Source organism: Cardiocondyla obscurior, linkage group LG13 (assembly GCF_019399895.1).
Source record: "Cardiocondyla obscurior isolate alpha-2009 linkage group LG13, Cobs3.1, whole genome shotgun sequence".
Lineage (NCBI taxonomy): Eukaryota > Metazoa > Arthropoda > Insecta > Hymenoptera > Formicidae > Cardiocondyla > Cardiocondyla obscurior.
The window spans coordinates 2,822,394-2,838,987 of NC_091876.1; the positions used below are offsets into that span (position 1 = coordinate 2,822,394).

Below are 16,594 nucleotides of genomic sequence, written 5' to 3' on the forward strand. Positions count from 1 at the left end.
ATTTTCTGCGAGTATTATGAGCGTCAACGGTCTGATGTACTGTAACTTCTCGGTGCTGCATCGCGCAAAATATTTTTTATAATTATAATTTTATAATATTTTATACTTATATTATTTTATAATTATATTTTATAGTTATAATTATAATTAATTAATGTCCCCAATTTTTTTTTTATGACGCGCACGAATTGGGACCTTTCGAAAAATAGCGTACGCGAAGCGTGCGCATGGTTTTTTTCTAGTACTTAACATAAAACTCACAAAATTTACAAACTTTTCATTCGCGATTCACGTGACGCAAATAATATTTCATTACGCATTATTTTTACGCGGCGTGATTTATTAATAGGGGAAGGCTATAAGCATTTAAACAACTACTTCGCGTACCGAATTAAGTCACGGCGCAAGTTAAATTTATGCGAATAATTAAATCTTCATCGCGCTGATTATGTATCGGCTAATACATCTTAATCGATGATACAAATGACTTCTGCCTCAAGATTTAACTTTTCGAAGATAAATCAGCAAAAATGAGACGTCGCGAATTAAGACGCATACTTTCTTTTCCTTTTTTTTTCTTTTTTTCCCTCCCTTTTTATTGGCACGAAAATTAATCGGGTCCGACGGCGTTAAGAACCGACGAAACAGTGATGAAGCGAGTGAGGCTGCAAGGCCGTTGCCCCAGCAATGATTTCACAAGATTGCCGAGCATTAATTAACGCACGGTAGAAATAAAGTGATAACAGTACCTACGTCCAGACAATGATTCATGTTTCTAGCATTGCATCTCCGCCCTGCTACGGGCTGGATGAGTTATACGTAGTCGCAAGGAAGATGACGAGGAAAAGAAAGCGCCAGTCGATGTAATTATTAACGGCGGTCATTAAGGGATCGTCGCGAAAAATCGCGCGCCCGAATAAATATGCTATAACCATAGATAAGCAAAGAATTCAGTTAAACCTACGTCTAAATTTTTCAATTCCTTTAAATACGTTCTTTTATCATCAATCTACGTTCCGCGCTAACGACATCGGTTTCCTTGAACATTTTCTTGGAAATTATATTTAGCAGATTATTTATGACGATTTAAACGTATGTGTTTCTATCGAAGGATGTAACAACAGGCGATGTAACTCTCGTTAGAGATTTGAAGGCTGTTCTTGCCCTAGTGACTTTTTCGCTGATTACTTTCGTAATTACCTTTCGACCGGCGTTATCGCAACGTAGAACTATTATTTGAAAATAAGTACAAGACGCGCGCGATGCGCAGGGGGGACCCACACCGCTCACCGCCGTTTCGCACCAGCGGCATTTCGTTTGTTAATTTTTCCCCCTCGTATGTAAAATCGATTAAGGGTATGTCCCGCTCGGTGATTTGCGATGAAAGACTGTAAAGTCGGCGCGCTTAACTGACGGATTAACTATTGCGATAACTCCATAATTTATTTCGACGCAGGTGCACGCTGCATCCGTAACAAAATATATATCTTCCCTATATCTCTTCCTCTCGCGTTCTTCGTTTAAGCGTAATATTTACATATTTGATACGTATCAAATTTTTATCACCGGCCCGTATAAAAGTATACGAAAACCTTGCGTCTTTCTCGGCGGTGAAATAAAAACGCGATACAGTTCGACGCGCAAGTACGGAGGATCCGCGCACATAGATCATAACTCGGACCGTGAGCGAGGTGGTACGCGGAGCAAAATAATACCTACGTGCATAGCCGCGAAGGCATTGTTCCGATGACTTATGGAAGACGGCTATACATCGCGAAACATCCCGCAATAATACACGCGCTTAGGGCTTACACCGAACCGCAGTGAAATATCGACAGCATTAATGACCCTCGTAAAGGCCCCTCGCATTTTGTTAATGGCGCATTCCTCTAAACGTGCTCCACTTTCATTTCCTCTGAACGGAGAAATCCGCGTCCCTCGGACGATCGATCCGTATCTAACTTAGAACTTTTGACCGCAAATTGTATAACGAACGCAAAAATTAATTTAAAAAAAAAAAGTATTAAATAAATTAATTACGATTTAAAATAAATATCTTATGATTGACGATCGGAGAGTATATCGACAATGTAGACAACTTGAGAGCCTATTCAGAAGCACTATCGAATTATCATTGAAGAGATCATGTTGCGGCATGACGCTGCGAAAAGCGGGCGTACCGTTATTTACCAATAATTATTTAGATAAGTCGAGCTGTCATGTTTTCTGCACCTAAAGGATCCACAGGCAATTAAGGATAGTTCGAGAGGCGATTAGGGCAACGGCTCGAACGATTCTCGCAGATTACGGATAGGCCACGTGTGCGACGCAAAAGTAGTCGCATAGCTGATATCAACGACCCGTTATTGTCAAAGATGCCGTTACGAACGTCTTTCTTTTCCGAATAAAACGCGCGAGCAACGCTATAAATTACCCTTCCCGTAATCTCCGTTTTTTTTTATTTATTTTATTATTATTTTTTTTTTCTTTTTCCAACAAAAATATCGGTGCTTTCTTTGAGAAGTCGTAGACGCACGACTGATTGTGAGACTACTTTCATACAAAAAGTTACGACAACGTTGGCAATGAGTAAATGTAGCTCTTCCAAAGATGAAGTTAATTTTTAACACTTAAATTTTCATTCGTTAATTTTTTTTATTAGGGACGCTTTTACTCGTATAGTCGTATAAGACAAAAGGCATATTTGCGAGTGAATATTCAGCAAGAAATCGCCGAGTCCACTAATTATATTGTCATATTCCGCGGTGCGGAGCGTTCAGCTATAACTCATTAACACTCGTCCACATCCACGTGTGGTTTCCCGGTGGGTTTAACCGTGACGCCCCACCGGCGATGGCTTCCTCGGTTTCACGCGGATAAGCCACGCACGATTAAGAGTAGTTACGACCGTTAAACAACGTTCCCAGTTAATGTTCCGGCGATACTCGTAGGTCCGCGTGTAAGTTCACCGGCGCGAAAGAAAAGCAGTCGCCTAACTTAAGATCGGACGGGATATCCTAGCTCGATTCACGTATACGATTACTTTATCAATTAAAATCACTTTGGTAGCTAATTATTTTAAATACAGCATAGGCTAACGTAAAAAAAAACTATTCTTCGCGCTATAATAACCTACTAAAAAATGCAGTATTAAAAATTGTAAAAAAAATTCTTTTTTTTTAATATATTAGCTGCGTCTAGCGTAATATTTTTAATTGAATATTTAATTAAATTCCGATAAAGGAAAAATAAAATTTTACGAGTTTGAGCAAGTACCAAGGTTCGAAGCGGGTCCTGGGTATAATTAATAACGACGACCGTCGTTGTCAAAGCGCGAGCCACCGCGGGAGTGTTTGCGCGGTGGATGTAGAGACGCGCGTACGACGGAATAAATTAATCCTTACGCCGCGCGACCGGCTGCGACGAGCATGAAACCAGATTTGCCGTTCGCGAGGAACACACATCGCGCGAGTTCTTTACCGCACATTTGACCGCGATTATTCCCTTACATTCAACGCACCGGAGCGAATTATTCGCGGGGGCTAATTTGCATCTGCGGTGGTCCAGAATTTTTCTGCCAATTACTCGTACGCACCGTGCAGAATACGCCTCATAAAAGAGACATGCAACGTCCCTAGTAGCTAATTGAACGCGTGCGACTTTGTTTAGCGCATATGTTCGGGTTTCCTTCGCTTCTGTTAAATTATATGACTCGCGATCGCTGCGTGCGAACACCGAAAACCATAAATTGTAACCATAACGCGTACAAGGTATAGACACGTGCTCTCATGTACGCACTATTCATAGCACAGCATAACGCCCATTCTCCGCACGCGAGGACTTCTAATCGTATCGTTCGCTCCGGAGCGATTTCCGAGCTGCATAGAATTAACTCTCCGCCTTTCGAGAGCACTCGTCACCTCGACCGCACACGGCTGCCCATCGCGCGTCCTTAAACAAACAAAATGTAATGTCGCGAGCCGGGGGAGAAACGCGGGCTGATAGAACGGCTGGACGAGGTGAGGCGGCGAATAAAACGCGCCGGGAATTACAACAGATCTGTGTGCCATGTGTATCGAGAATTATCTCGGAAACCACCGTGACGACGGCCCGCCAAATACAAGAAGGACGAAACCGCACGCGGGACGCGTGACGAGACCGAAAAAGGAACGACGAGGCGTGAGAGCCGATGACGACGGACCCCGCGTTTGGCGAGGACCGAAAAGAAGAAGAGGGAAAAAAATAAAAAAAAAAATATAAAAAAAAAAAGTAAGAAATTGGGAATGAGATCGAACGAGAAAAGGAAGGAGGGGGAGAGAAAGAGAGAGAGAGAAGGAGATTCTTCTTAGTCGCCCTTAGTCCAGGGTGTCGAGTGATACTGCCATATTATTATCCCCATCTAATGCCAGTGGCATTGTGCCGGGGCGAAGAGCAGCGATGGACCCCGAGATGAAAGGAAACGTGCTCGTTGAAATAAGATAGACGGCGGCACGATATCGGGAAGAGGAGTAGGCCGCAGAAAGCTGGCAGAAAAATGAAAACGCTCGCGAGCAATCGGCGATGCCGAGATCCTTTTCAACAATCGGCACCTCTCTCTATTCACCGTGTCATCGACCATCCATTCTTTTCGCCCGGGCACCATTGGCGAGCTTTTCGGGCGAATTCCGACCTCTAATTTGTGCGCCATCAAAAAATTGAATTACTAGCGTTCGTTATAAATTCAGATGAGTATCCATTGTCGATAGGGAACGGCTAGGGGAAAGGGAGAGGAGAAAGAAGGTAAAAGGTGGTAGGAACGGAGTAACCGGCCGAAAGGGAAGACGTTTATGCGGTTCTTAGGATGATGAGCGAATCTCCGAATCTTAGGAGAGCTCCGTTGTCGTTATTTGCCGATTAGGACAGCGAGATTTGTGAAACCCGAACCTAATTCTCAGAGATCTTTTGTAATCTCTCGTTTCGCCTGCATTTCTATAATTGTACAAAGTTGGAGCGCTACGATACAATAGCAATTGTCATCGCCACGATGCCTCGACACGATGTCGTAATTAAGCGGCCGTAGGAACGATCCCAGAAGAATACGAGACGATCATGAGGTGCTTATACCATTTTTTAGTTTAATTGGTCTCCGCGTTTTCTGTCATCGCGAGTTGCGCCGGACAATGGATAGACGGGCCCGGCAATTTCCGAATCGCGGCCGGCGATTGAACGATCCGAGTGCGCTTTTAAACCGGTTTGCAACAAAAGTCACGCGCGAGCGAAACATGCGTCGCGACGACGACTAGAATAGATCTCTCGGGGAATAAGTAGAGGAGCGCAAGACTCGCGGACTATGGATCGAAACCGAAACTCGGCCGCACGAAAACTGATTCGTGCACCGGTTGATGTACGATCCGCTCGGAAATGGCTGTCGTCGGGAAGCCGCGTCCCGATAAATCTTTCGGCTTTTTAACCGCGGATGGACTTGTCGTTCGTGTATAAACGCATCGTTTTCATCAATATTTATGCCACGAGGGGGACCGACGGGGCCAATTGGGCTCCGACTCGGGGTTGAGACGTCGCCGTCGTGGTCGACTTTTGCCGGAGTCTCACCAAGTCTCGGCGACTCGCGGCTCCGATAATAAAGATATCCATTATGCTCGCCGCGGCTTTTTCCCCGGGCGGAACGAGCCTTCTGTATGTTTTGCCGTGTCCCCGTGTCTCTCCTCTAGATGTTTCTGCGTGCGTATGTGTCTGCTGCCTGTCTCCGCCATTCGTTCCAGCTTCCGCTACGCGAGCGGGATTCGCGATTTACGCGCGCGTCGACAATCTCGCCCGGAAAGCCGATTAAAATGCAATCGGCGAAAGAACGCGGTCACGGAAAGATAATGACGGGATCGCCGGCAAAATTCTAATTTTATTCAATACAGCGTCATTACACATTTTACGCGGTGTCTCGCAAGACCGATAACTGCAACCGGTTTTGACGCGTGGCGCGCGAAGGCTTATCGCTTCGTGTTTGAATTATTTAAAGCTTCGTTCTGTTTAATTTAATGTTACGGGCGGAAAAACTATTTTGGCGAGTCGCGCGACGGAAAAGCGACGCCGTAATTCGAGTAATTAATAAGTACTAATTATTACTTTACTTTACATTATTTTCTGCATATAATATACCTTTCCCCAAAACGTATTGTATTTCCAAAATTAATTTTTACTCACATGCGTTAAATGCGCAGCAACGGAGTTACAGCTACAATAATCCTGTAACACACAAATAAAAAAAATAAATTTTACAGATATTCAAGTCTATCAGTTTTAAAATAATTATTTATGCACCTCTAATTAATTTTTCAGTTCGTTTATTAAAATAAAGTTATTCATTATCTGAGCAAGCAATTTAAAGCAATTAAATCTTTCTAAGATTTAATTAAAACTTTCTACTATTTTTATTTTCTACTATAATTATTTACGACAAAGAAAAGTACTGTTGAATAGCGAACAACTGTTAATTGCGTCATTAAAAAAATGATAGTTACCCTGAGGTTGCTCCGTTGAAGCAAGATACCTCTCCAAGGTCTCCTCCTCCTCTCAAAACGTTCGGGATCGGATGTCGAGCCGACTTTTCCTTTAACTCACGGGACACTCGCGTACACCGCAGACAACAACCTAGAATCACGCGTGGTCTATATAGTTATTAAAATCTGTCGCGCGGCATACAACGGCGTACAACATTCTCGTTCACAAAAATTATAAAACAAACTTACCCAATTACTTAAATCAGAACTTCCGAAACAAGCTCGAAACGAACCACCTGCGGCTGGTTTCTCCGTGAACATCGGCGACGAGGGCCTTAGCTTTCGAACCAAATATTTAACCTAAACAGAAAGAAAACTGTGGTTAGATAATGTTCTTTACAGCCCAGCCACCGCGACGAGATCGTACTTACGAGAAGAATCGTGTTGCACCCGGACCGAAGCTCGCTCCGCCCGATCGAGATTGGCGCACAGTGTGAAGCTCGTTGCACCCAAAATAATAATCCGTGCGATGAAGAATTTTCGCGAGCCGGATCGCCCGTTCTCCGTTGCTAGTAAAATGGCGATTTGGCTCACGAAAATTCTCATCGCGCAGACTGCCAACTTCGGTCGCAGCGAGCTTCGCGCCGTGCGCCAACTTCGGGCGCAACGAGCTTCGTAACAATACTCAACAATTTGGAATGCGCAGACCGCGCGAATATTTACTTAAATATATCACGAATATAAGGACTGAATACGTCACGATATTTGTCGACTATATTACTCATTTTTAGTTTCCGTAATCGTCGATCGCGGAAATGCAATAAAGATCTTACGCGATTGATCGGCGCACCGCGATCTCCGCGAGACGTTTTTATTTTTATTTTTTTGTTTCGCGTCGCGGCGCATAAACGTCATCGCTTTTGGTGGCGAGGACGAGAAAGCCGGCTCGATATACTTATATAGCGACCGTCCTCCTGTATAATATCTCCCTGTTATCCCAAGTCTTTCCTTCCCGCTCTGGCGATTCGTTCACGGGCCGATCGGTCGAGAGTTTTTGCTGAACGCGCCTCGGCCGCTCCGTTCCCGATACTATTATACGTGCTCCGATAATTAAGACGTTTCCATTTCGAGTTGACATTCGCGGTGACGTGCGCGCATCGCCGGGCAGTCCGGATGCGGACGCGCGTTTCGGCGACGTCCTTTTTTTTTTTTTTCTCGCGCGAGGAAAAAAGGTAATCGTTATGCATCGCGTCAGTAATTAATAGCGTATGATCGAGGATCGCGTTCCTGGAAGGGCGCAGGATCGCGCGAGTAAAAAGTGCGAATACCGGCGCGAGGCGAGATTTATCGACGTCGAATGAAAATCTGAGCGAATCGTTGACCATTTTAAGACGCCGAGCGCATAATTGGACACACGCACATATACGTATACGAGGACGTTAACCGTGGATCGAACACTTAAAAATTAATTAACAATTATTCAATTCGACCGTGCACTTACGATTAAAATTACCTCAGACATTGCGATAAATTATGTCAATACATAAATTCGTGTTTCTGACAAACAGCTTGTCTTTTCCAAAAATAAAAATCTCGATCAGTTTTCCTACGATTACATAAAACGCGATATACATGTATAAATATCTGGATTAATTGATACTTATCGTAAAAATTGAATTTGATTGTCATTTGATCGGCCAGGCTTTCGTCGTGGGAAGTAAAAGTATACATTGTGATCTAACCTACTACGCGTGATAGCTCCAGCAGCCGGTAAGTCGTTTGAAGTCGGCGTCATACGTGAGAATCGCGCCGCGCGATGAAGCCACCGTATCGAAGAGTGCAGCTTTAGAATTCAATCGCAGAGTGTGCTGCACGCGCTCAGATCTTGTTGTCGTTAGCAATGACGAGGGACGTGGACGGACGAGCGGCGCTCGATGTTCGGATGAATTTCGGATAGAAGCACATGGACGATCTGGCGATTAAGCTTACGCGCGATTTGCGATGCCTGGCGTGTGGCGCAGGAGGATGCAATAGCGAGAATGACGATCGCGTCGAGCGTGGTGCTGACGGATACCGCGGTAAAGCACGATTCTAAGGTGCCATCTACGCAGCCATCTTGAATCAGCTGTCAAGCAGACGATACGCAGGTATAGGCACATTTCCGACGGATCCTCGCATCTCGTAATCGTAATTCTGTCGGGTTTATACAGAGAAATGACATCGCCGAAGCTCTTTCATTCTTTTTTTTTTATCGCAGATACTTTTAAATATCCTACTTTCATTCCGAAGAATATGCGCCTGCAAATGATATATTAATAATGTAATATAATAAAATAAATTTTTTTTTTGTACATATATATGATTTGAATCATTAATCAGATTTTACAATGTACGCACGATGTCTGACTATGTTATTTACATATAATATATTACTGTATGATTTTATTATTTAGCATATTCGTGGATGATCTGTTGTGGGACATGGAAATATCTGAAAGCAATGTAAGAGTGAGAAACCAGGCAACAGACTTGATCTCAGCGTACGATAAGCAAAAGGATGACGAATCCGAAACAGATCTCAATGAAGTCGAGATAATTACGTCGGCTCAACACTTTTGCGCAATTGAGATTAGAGAGGCCAAGAATTATGATGATAAAACAATAGGCAAAGATCAAAGTGAAGCAAGCAAGTCAAACGCTTCGGAGTCCTCTTTAGAAAACGTACAGCAGACCGAGAACGGCACTATTAATAACGTATTAACGGATCCAATTTATATAGACACTTTAGACTCTGATTCCATAAATATTGAATTTCAAAAGCATTCAAACGCGACAGAAGTATTTATTCGTAACGATGAACAAATACAGACGGCCAATTACAATATATCTACAGTAACGATATCGAACGAGCTACTGGACGGACTTAACATCAATATAAAAAAAGAGGACGAAGATCATGGGACATTGTACACTGCAGAATGGTTATGCGATGGAAATAACGACAGCAATATACGATTGAGAATCTTGAAAGATACCAAACAAAATATACAAATTCCCGTTGATATTGACGCTAGCGATGTAATCACATTAGCGAAACGCAAGAGTCAATCGGACGGTAAAGATAATAATCTTGAACAAGAAAAAACTAAAGTATCCAGGAGATCAAAAAAACATGTCAGGCTAAAATCTGCTGCGCATCATCAAGACTACAAAGAAAGATTAAGAAAAAAGGCAGAGTGTATGAGAGAGAAACGGAAAAAGTTGTATGAGGAAGAGAGCGAGGAGCAACGTTTACAAAGATTAGCAAAGGAAGCGGCGAAGAGACGCGAAATGAGAATGTACTATGAAACGCCAGACCAGCGAAGAAAACGACTCGACGCTGAGGCGGCGAGAAAAAGAGAATATAGGATGTACAATGAAACGCCGGAAGATAGGAGGAAAAGGCTAGATCGCGAGGCCGAGAGAAGAAGAATCAAGAGATTGTCGTTGTACGCAAACGAAACGCCGGAACAGAGAAGGGAAAGATTGAATAAAGAGTCGGCAAAGAGGCGGGAAGCCCGATTAAATCAATACGCTAAAGAAACTGAGGACGAGAGGAAGGAAAGATTACGAAGGGACGCGCTGAGAGCTAGGGAAATGAGATTCACAAGATCCGCCATCGAAACGGAAGAGGAGCGTAAGCAAAGGTTAGTAAAGGATGCCCTTAGAAAAAGGGAGGTAAGGATGCATGGGGGCCATTCGGTGCACAATAATTTTACGGAGCTCCGAACGGTTCGGAATTTTCAAGAATTGAACGATGTGCAGATAAGAGACAATCCCGAAAGTCAATTGGATGGCCATTATCTGAGCAACTGGATGATGTGGTTTCAAAATACATTGACACAACCAATTCACAGTGGAGAACAAGTGACAGAGGCGCAAACACAGCATAATAGATAACTTGTGTTTTCCGTTACAAACATAACTTTGAGGACTTTAATGTGTGAACGATAACTGGTAATAGAGACCAATCTAAATATGCTTTATGTATGCTTCCCATATAATTCTAGGCGTGAAGCAAAAAATTATAATAGCACAATTATCATTATGCTATTTCTTATTAATAACATTAGGAGATTTGCAATAGCAATAGAAAGTTATAAATTTATATATTAAAAACACTATTTTATAATATTTATAAAAGCTGGAAGTAAATATAATTATGCTGTGTTTCATCTTTAAAAAAAAAATTATATGACTGCATAAAAATGCCGATAACAGATAGATTCCAGAAAAAAAAAACTAACGTTTTCCAATGTTTAAATGATGTTCAGTTATATGATTAATTATTTGAACATTAAAAAAATTTTCTTGCTCATAAAAAATATGAGATACATCTTAAAGTAACACAGTGGTTACTCTTTGATGTTAGATTTAAGTGTATAAATAAATTTTGCAGAAATGTTGATGTGATGAAAGAATAGACGTTGTACATTGAAAACATACAAGAGAAGCAATTCTTGCCAGTGCCTTTTATTCATTGTTCAATAAAATAAATTATCAGACTGAATTCATTAATACACATTGCATTTGAACATGAGTGAATGATTCTGGTGAAAGTTTGACTGTCTCTTGTGCTATTTGTATGTACATATAGTTACTATGTACTTCTTTCTACAGTTCCTTTATAATAAATAAAATAAAAAATTGTGTTATAATGTGTTACTTCTATAAATATATATATTTTTTTAATTTAATTAATTTAATTAATTTTTTCAATACATGTAAAAATGTTAAATATAACGAAATAGCATTTATTTTATAAAATATACATATTTATATATCCATTTATTCAAAATAGATAAAAATATAAACTTTGCACCATATTCTATTATAAATTATATATTATCGGCATTTATATGTCTTTTCTAAATACAAATTTTATTTTAATATAATATGAATAAAATTTAAAATAATAGTTAATCGTACTTTTCTAAAAAGGGATTGATAATTGCGGCTGTATCTTTCGCATGTGTAAGATGAAGATGATGAGTTGCTGATATACTCTCGAAATATACTTTGTCATTAGCAGCTTTAAGTACCTCTAATGTTTTATAAAAATTTTCTTTTTTTTCACCGTATACATTAATGTCTCCTTTTATTATTAAGTACGGACACGTTATAAACTTTGCAAATGTATCTAGTTGTTCTTGCGAAAACATAGTATGGACAGGTACAACTCGCACTCTAGGATCTCTGTTAATAACGTACTTTCCATCTTTTTGTTGCGTAGTACCTCTAGTCATAAGTGTTATATATGACGCTTCATCCAAAGTTTGCAAAAATCCTACTGACGCCTTTTTCATTATCTCATCTCGCGTGTAACTAGGTTGAATGTTATTTTCCTCAAATTTAAAAAATGCATCCACTGCTTTTCCAAAATCAGCAGCATACGAATTTGGCTTTATAACTGGGAATTTAAAAAAATCTAAAGCTATAACATACTGCATTTCTTTCGGAAAAGTTGCTGCATACCAGTAGGTTGTCATAGCACTTAAAGAATGTACCATTACTTTTAATCTTTCCCATTCAAAATATTTTTTAATTCTTTTTATCAACAAGAAATATACTAATTCGTTGTACATAGATCCTGGTGGTAACCACGAAGATAGTCCGTGTCCAGGTAAATCAATAGCAAGAACTGGTGTATTTTTTGCAATAAGAGGTGCTATGTTATCGAACGACGCAGCATTGTCTTGCCAGCCGTGCATAGCCAAAATCGGCTGTTTATCTTGCGATCCCCATAACTTGCCTAAAATAAAAATGTGTATTTATAAAAATTCCATTTATATTTAAAGAGAATATGCATACCTGCCACTTTGCCCCAAGGTACTGGAATTTCTATTTCCTTAACTTCATGCTGTCCATGTGACAATTTACTATAGTATGCTTTTGTCGGCCAAGTACACGTGTTTACTCTTAAACCACGAATTGCAAGTCTTTTAAACATCTTACTAAAATACATATATACTGACACAACACACACAACTCTGTGTATATAAAATTAATAAAACTTTGTTAAGTTTTATTTTATATAATCAATGTAAATACAAAATCGATCAGTAGTGTGAAATACAAAGTCTATCGATAGTGTGGACAGTGACACGCTTTTTTTTTAAGTGGCATCTTGAGGCATTTACGAAAGATAAAGTCAGATATTAAATCATAGATATTTATAACTGAATAGTTTCAAACTCACTCGTACATCTAGTATAGCCCAAATAACTCGAATCCTATCTATATGAATAATAATTGTTCACCATATAAAAATGATAATGTTTTGCATGACTTTCATCGATTGGTGTATATCTTTGGATCTCAAAATTACATACCAATCAGTGAACGCACAGCTGGCACAGCATCATTTTTGTTTGTGAAAGCAGCTTGTAAGAGTTCGAGAATACAACCTCCACTACGGTGCTATTAAAATCGCTCGTTGTGAAATAAACTCGTAAATTGCAACATTAACGTAAAATATTAGTCGTACGTCTTTCATAATAATAGTGATAGAAGTCGGAAATTATCCCCTTTAAAAACTAAAATTCTCTGTGATATAAAAGTATTTTCTAAATTTTTTTTTTTTTAATTATTTAATTAGTTGTATGATTAAATCAATGAAACAGATCAAGGACTTAAATAAAAGTTAAATCGAGTTATTAATTCAATCAAATCGATTCGTAATATATTTGCCAATAACATAACCTTTTCTTAAAATTGGATTTTTATCAGTTTGGTCATTTAATACCGCATTTTTTGGAAAAATGGATATTCTAAAAGCGGAAATAATGAAAAAACGTAAAGAGTTAGAAGAAAGTCATGTCTTGGTATGTCGTATTTTATATTCTGTGATTTTATATATATGTAATTGTGCAGCAATATTTACTTATATTAAATTATATTTTTTAGGAAAATAATAAGAAATACTTTAAGAGAAGTCAATTGATATCAAAACAACAGGAAGCACATGAAACTGATAAAGGAAATAGTGAAACCACCCCTTCAAATATCAGTCAGCAAGCAGAAGAACATCTAACAGACAGTAGCTCAGAACATTTGCTTTCTAGACAAGAAGTAATTAGGAGATTACGCGAGCGTGGAGAACCTATATTATTATTCAGTGAATCTGAGATAGAAGCATTCAAAAGATTAAGAAAATGTGAAATTCTAGAACCAGAAGTGAATAAGGTATTTATTTATTTATAAATTATATCTTTTAATTAAAAAAAAACCCTGCTAAAAAATAAATTTTTAATTGTAATAATTTATTTTTAGGGCTTCAGAAATGATTTCCAAGAGGCTATGGAGCAAGTAGATCAAGCATATCTTAATGAAATTTTGACATCTTCCAAATCCCAAAATCTTGATGGAAAGGGAGATGTGAATGTACCTGATGAAGGTGTCACTTATGAAGATATAGAAAAGATGTCAACTAAACTGAACAAGGGAGATAAGGACTTTGACATGAATGTTATTACTTTGTTTGTGCAATATCTAGTTCAAATGTGGGGAAATCAATTAAACAGTCGGTCAACTGCTGAAAAAATGAGCACCAAGGGAAAGATGAATAGTGCTACATATGCTCAAACAAGAGAATATTTAAAACCGCTTTTAAGAAAATTAAAAAACAAATCTCTTCCAGAGGATATAACAGATAGTTTAACAGAAATTGTTAAACATTTGCTACAGCGCAATTACATATTGGTATGAGGATAATTACATATAAAATAAAAACATAATTATAAATATATTTTGCAAAATCGGCAATAATATTAAATTCTTTCAGGCTAGTGACGCTTACTTGCAAATGGCCATAGGAAATTCTCCATGGCCTATTGGCGTTACTATGGTTGGCATCCACGCTCGTACGGGTAGAGAAAAAATTTTTTCTAAAAATGTTGCTCATGTCATGAATGATGAAACTCAGAGGAAGTACATTCAAGCGCTTAAAAGATTAATGACTAAATGTCAAGAATATTATCCTACTGATCCATCACGATGTGTAGAATACTCAAAAAATTAAGTTTCTATAATAAAATGTACAAAGTAAAACACCATAATTATATCACATGTAGATATAAATGTTTGATCGTTAGAAATTATCAACGGATTATAGACATTTTTTTACCAAATAATTTATTATTAGTTTTTTTTTTTTTTACGTAATTAACCGAATAATATATAATACGTATTTGTTGTATATATTTTTTACAGTGAATAATATTGAAACTTGCTTGAAAATAATTACTATATTCAGAAAAGAAATATAATTTTAAAATTATATTTCGATTTAAGTAATAAAATGCTATTAAACATTTATTTAATTATCATTTATTTACACGTTTCCAAATTTAGCTTGTTTTAAAATAAGCTGTAAATTCATTTGCTTTATTTACAGCAGCTTCAACAGCATTCATCATAGATCCCCTATAATTAGTAAGTTATTTAATTAAGAAAATTATTAAATTCACACATAGAATTCCGATAACGATATTACCTCTTATGAATGTAAGTTAATAAAAAAAATGTTTTAGTATTTAATTTATTTAATATTTAATATAAGAGAATAGAATCTCAAAATATAACAAAGAACTTTTCAGTTCAATCAGCTCCATGAAAAATAATTCTATTACTAATAAATGTATAAAATATTTTATTAAATACCTGACTCCTCCTACTTCCATAGCATGAATACCACTAATGGAAGTACCTCCAGGTGAACAGACTTCATCCTTCAGTTGGCCAGGATGTTGTTCAGTTTCGAGTACCATTTTTCCAGCTCCTACTAGTACTTGTGCTGCAAATTTAGTTGCTAGTGGCCGCGGGACACCCATTCTTACAGCTCCATCTGCTAATGCTTCCGTGATGAGATAAGCCTAAAAATTAATTAATATATTAATTAATATATACAATTATTTTTATTTTTCTAATTATAACTTACAAACGCCGGGCCACTACTTGACAAACCACCAATTTTGTTCAAAAGATCTTCTGGCACATTTTGACTAATGCCAATGTAAGAGAATAATGTATCCACTAGCTTTAAATCGTCTGCATTAGCATTATCACTGGAATAAACTAAATTGATATATTATTTATATTAATGTATAAAAATAAATTTACACTACATCCTATCTTTTAAATATACCTGTGATTCCTTCTCCCACTATCATAGGTGTATTTGGCATACATCTAATTATCCTTGGTGAACTTAGAATTACTGAGAGTTTCTAAAAACGTTTTATATTATATAAATATACATATAATAGTTATAAAAATCAAAATGTTACATGTTACATTAATTTATATTAAAATTTTATATAACTTTACTTACAGAATGTAAAACATTGAGAGGTATGCCTGCAAGAACTGAAACAATAAGTTTGTTTGTGAATTTCTTGCACAGCATATTTTGATGTATATTAATAAGAGGTGTGAGCACATCATCCAGCATTAATGGTTTTACTGCCAAAAATATAACATCACAGTTGGATATAACTTCTCTGTTTTCTAATGTCACATGAGCTTTTAGATTTTTCCAAAAGCTGTGCATTCTGTCTGTACGACTAGAGACCCAGACGTTATCAGGATTTAATATATCTATTACAAAAAAAAGCAAAATTATTATTAAAAATTTTCGTAAATCTATTTTGCAAATACTGATAAGTGAAAAAAAAATATAAATTTACCTTTGCGAATTAAACCTGCGCCTATAGCACTAGCCATATTTCCGCCTCCAATAAATCCAATTTTAATGGATTTTAAATCCTGTTCTGTCATAGCTGATTATGAATATTAAATAATTATTTTTTGAATCAATAAACGATGCTATACACTGTCGATGAGTACTTTTTTTCTCCCTTCCTACTAAAAAAGGGGGATCTTGATTCTTGTAGAATTAATTAGAATAGTACTGTAAACGTATTCTTTTTTTTTTTTTTAGATAATGAACAGTGACTAATTAATTAAAGATTATGCGTGCGTCGTGGAGATTCACCGGTTTCTTTAAGCACAAACTATATGTGTATAAAGATGGTAACATCGATAAGCGAATTCTTGGTTCGATA

The 16,594-nt window shown here is 37.9% G+C and overlaps 4 protein-coding genes across 5 annotated transcripts; 2 read left to right on the top strand and 2 right to left on the bottom strand.

Annotated features, from left to right (window-relative positions):
- Window positions 1–8,341: 8,341 nt before the first annotated feature.
- Window positions 8,342–11,188, top strand: LOC139107709 (uncharacterized protein C05D11.13). Of its 2 annotated transcripts, XM_070665524.1 has the most exons (3): window positions 8,342–8,638; window positions 8,945–10,177; window positions 10,296–10,434. In XM_070665524.1, the coding sequence occupies exons 2-3, from the start codon at window positions 8,973–8,975 to the stop codon at window positions 10,297–10,299; spliced, it is 1,209 nt and encodes a 402-aa protein (XP_070521625.1). In that variant the 5' UTR covers window positions 8,342–8,638; window positions 8,945–8,972; the 3' UTR covers window positions 10,300–10,434. The 2 variants fall into 2 exon arrangements, with proteins under 2 accessions (XP_070521625.1, XP_070521624.1); XM_070665523.1 differs by having other exon boundaries at window positions 8,945–11,188.
- A 21-nt stretch (window positions 11,189–11,209) lies between these two features.
- Window positions 11,210–12,495, bottom strand: LOC139107712 (probable serine hydrolase). The gene is made up of 2 exons (XM_070665527.1): window positions 12,342–12,495; window positions 11,210–12,282 (listed from the first exon to the last, which is right to left on the bottom strand). The coding sequence occupies exons 1-2, from the start codon at window positions 12,493–12,495 to the stop codon at window positions 11,450–11,452; spliced, it is 987 nt and encodes a 328-aa protein (XP_070521628.1). The 3' UTR covers window positions 11,210–11,449.
- Window positions 12,496–12,877: 382 nt separating this feature from the next.
- Window positions 12,878–14,587, top strand: Prp18 (pre-mRNA processing factor 18). Its single transcript, XM_070665526.1, has 5 exons — window positions 12,878–13,013; window positions 13,260–13,354; window positions 13,437–13,715; window positions 13,803–14,231; window positions 14,314–14,587. Exons 2-5 carry the CDS (start codon window positions 13,292–13,294, stop codon window positions 14,548–14,550), a joined length of 1,008 nt encoding a protein of 335 aa, XP_070521627.1. The 5' UTR covers window positions 12,878–13,013; window positions 13,260–13,291; the 3' UTR covers window positions 14,551–14,587.
- A 248-nt stretch (window positions 14,588–14,835) lies between these two features.
- P5cr (Pyrroline 5-carboyxlate reductase) lies at window positions 14,836–16,593 on the bottom strand. The gene is made up of 6 exons (XM_070665528.1): window positions 16,217–16,593; window positions 15,862–16,127; window positions 15,676–15,757; window positions 15,469–15,605; window positions 15,192–15,403; window positions 14,836–14,954 (listed from the first exon to the last, which is right to left on the bottom strand). Exons 1-6 carry the CDS (start codon window positions 16,305–16,307, stop codon window positions 14,879–14,881), a joined length of 864 nt encoding a protein of 287 aa, XP_070521629.1. The 5' UTR covers window positions 16,308–16,593; the 3' UTR covers window positions 14,836–14,878.
- Between the last annotated feature and the right edge of the window lies 1 nt (window position 16,594).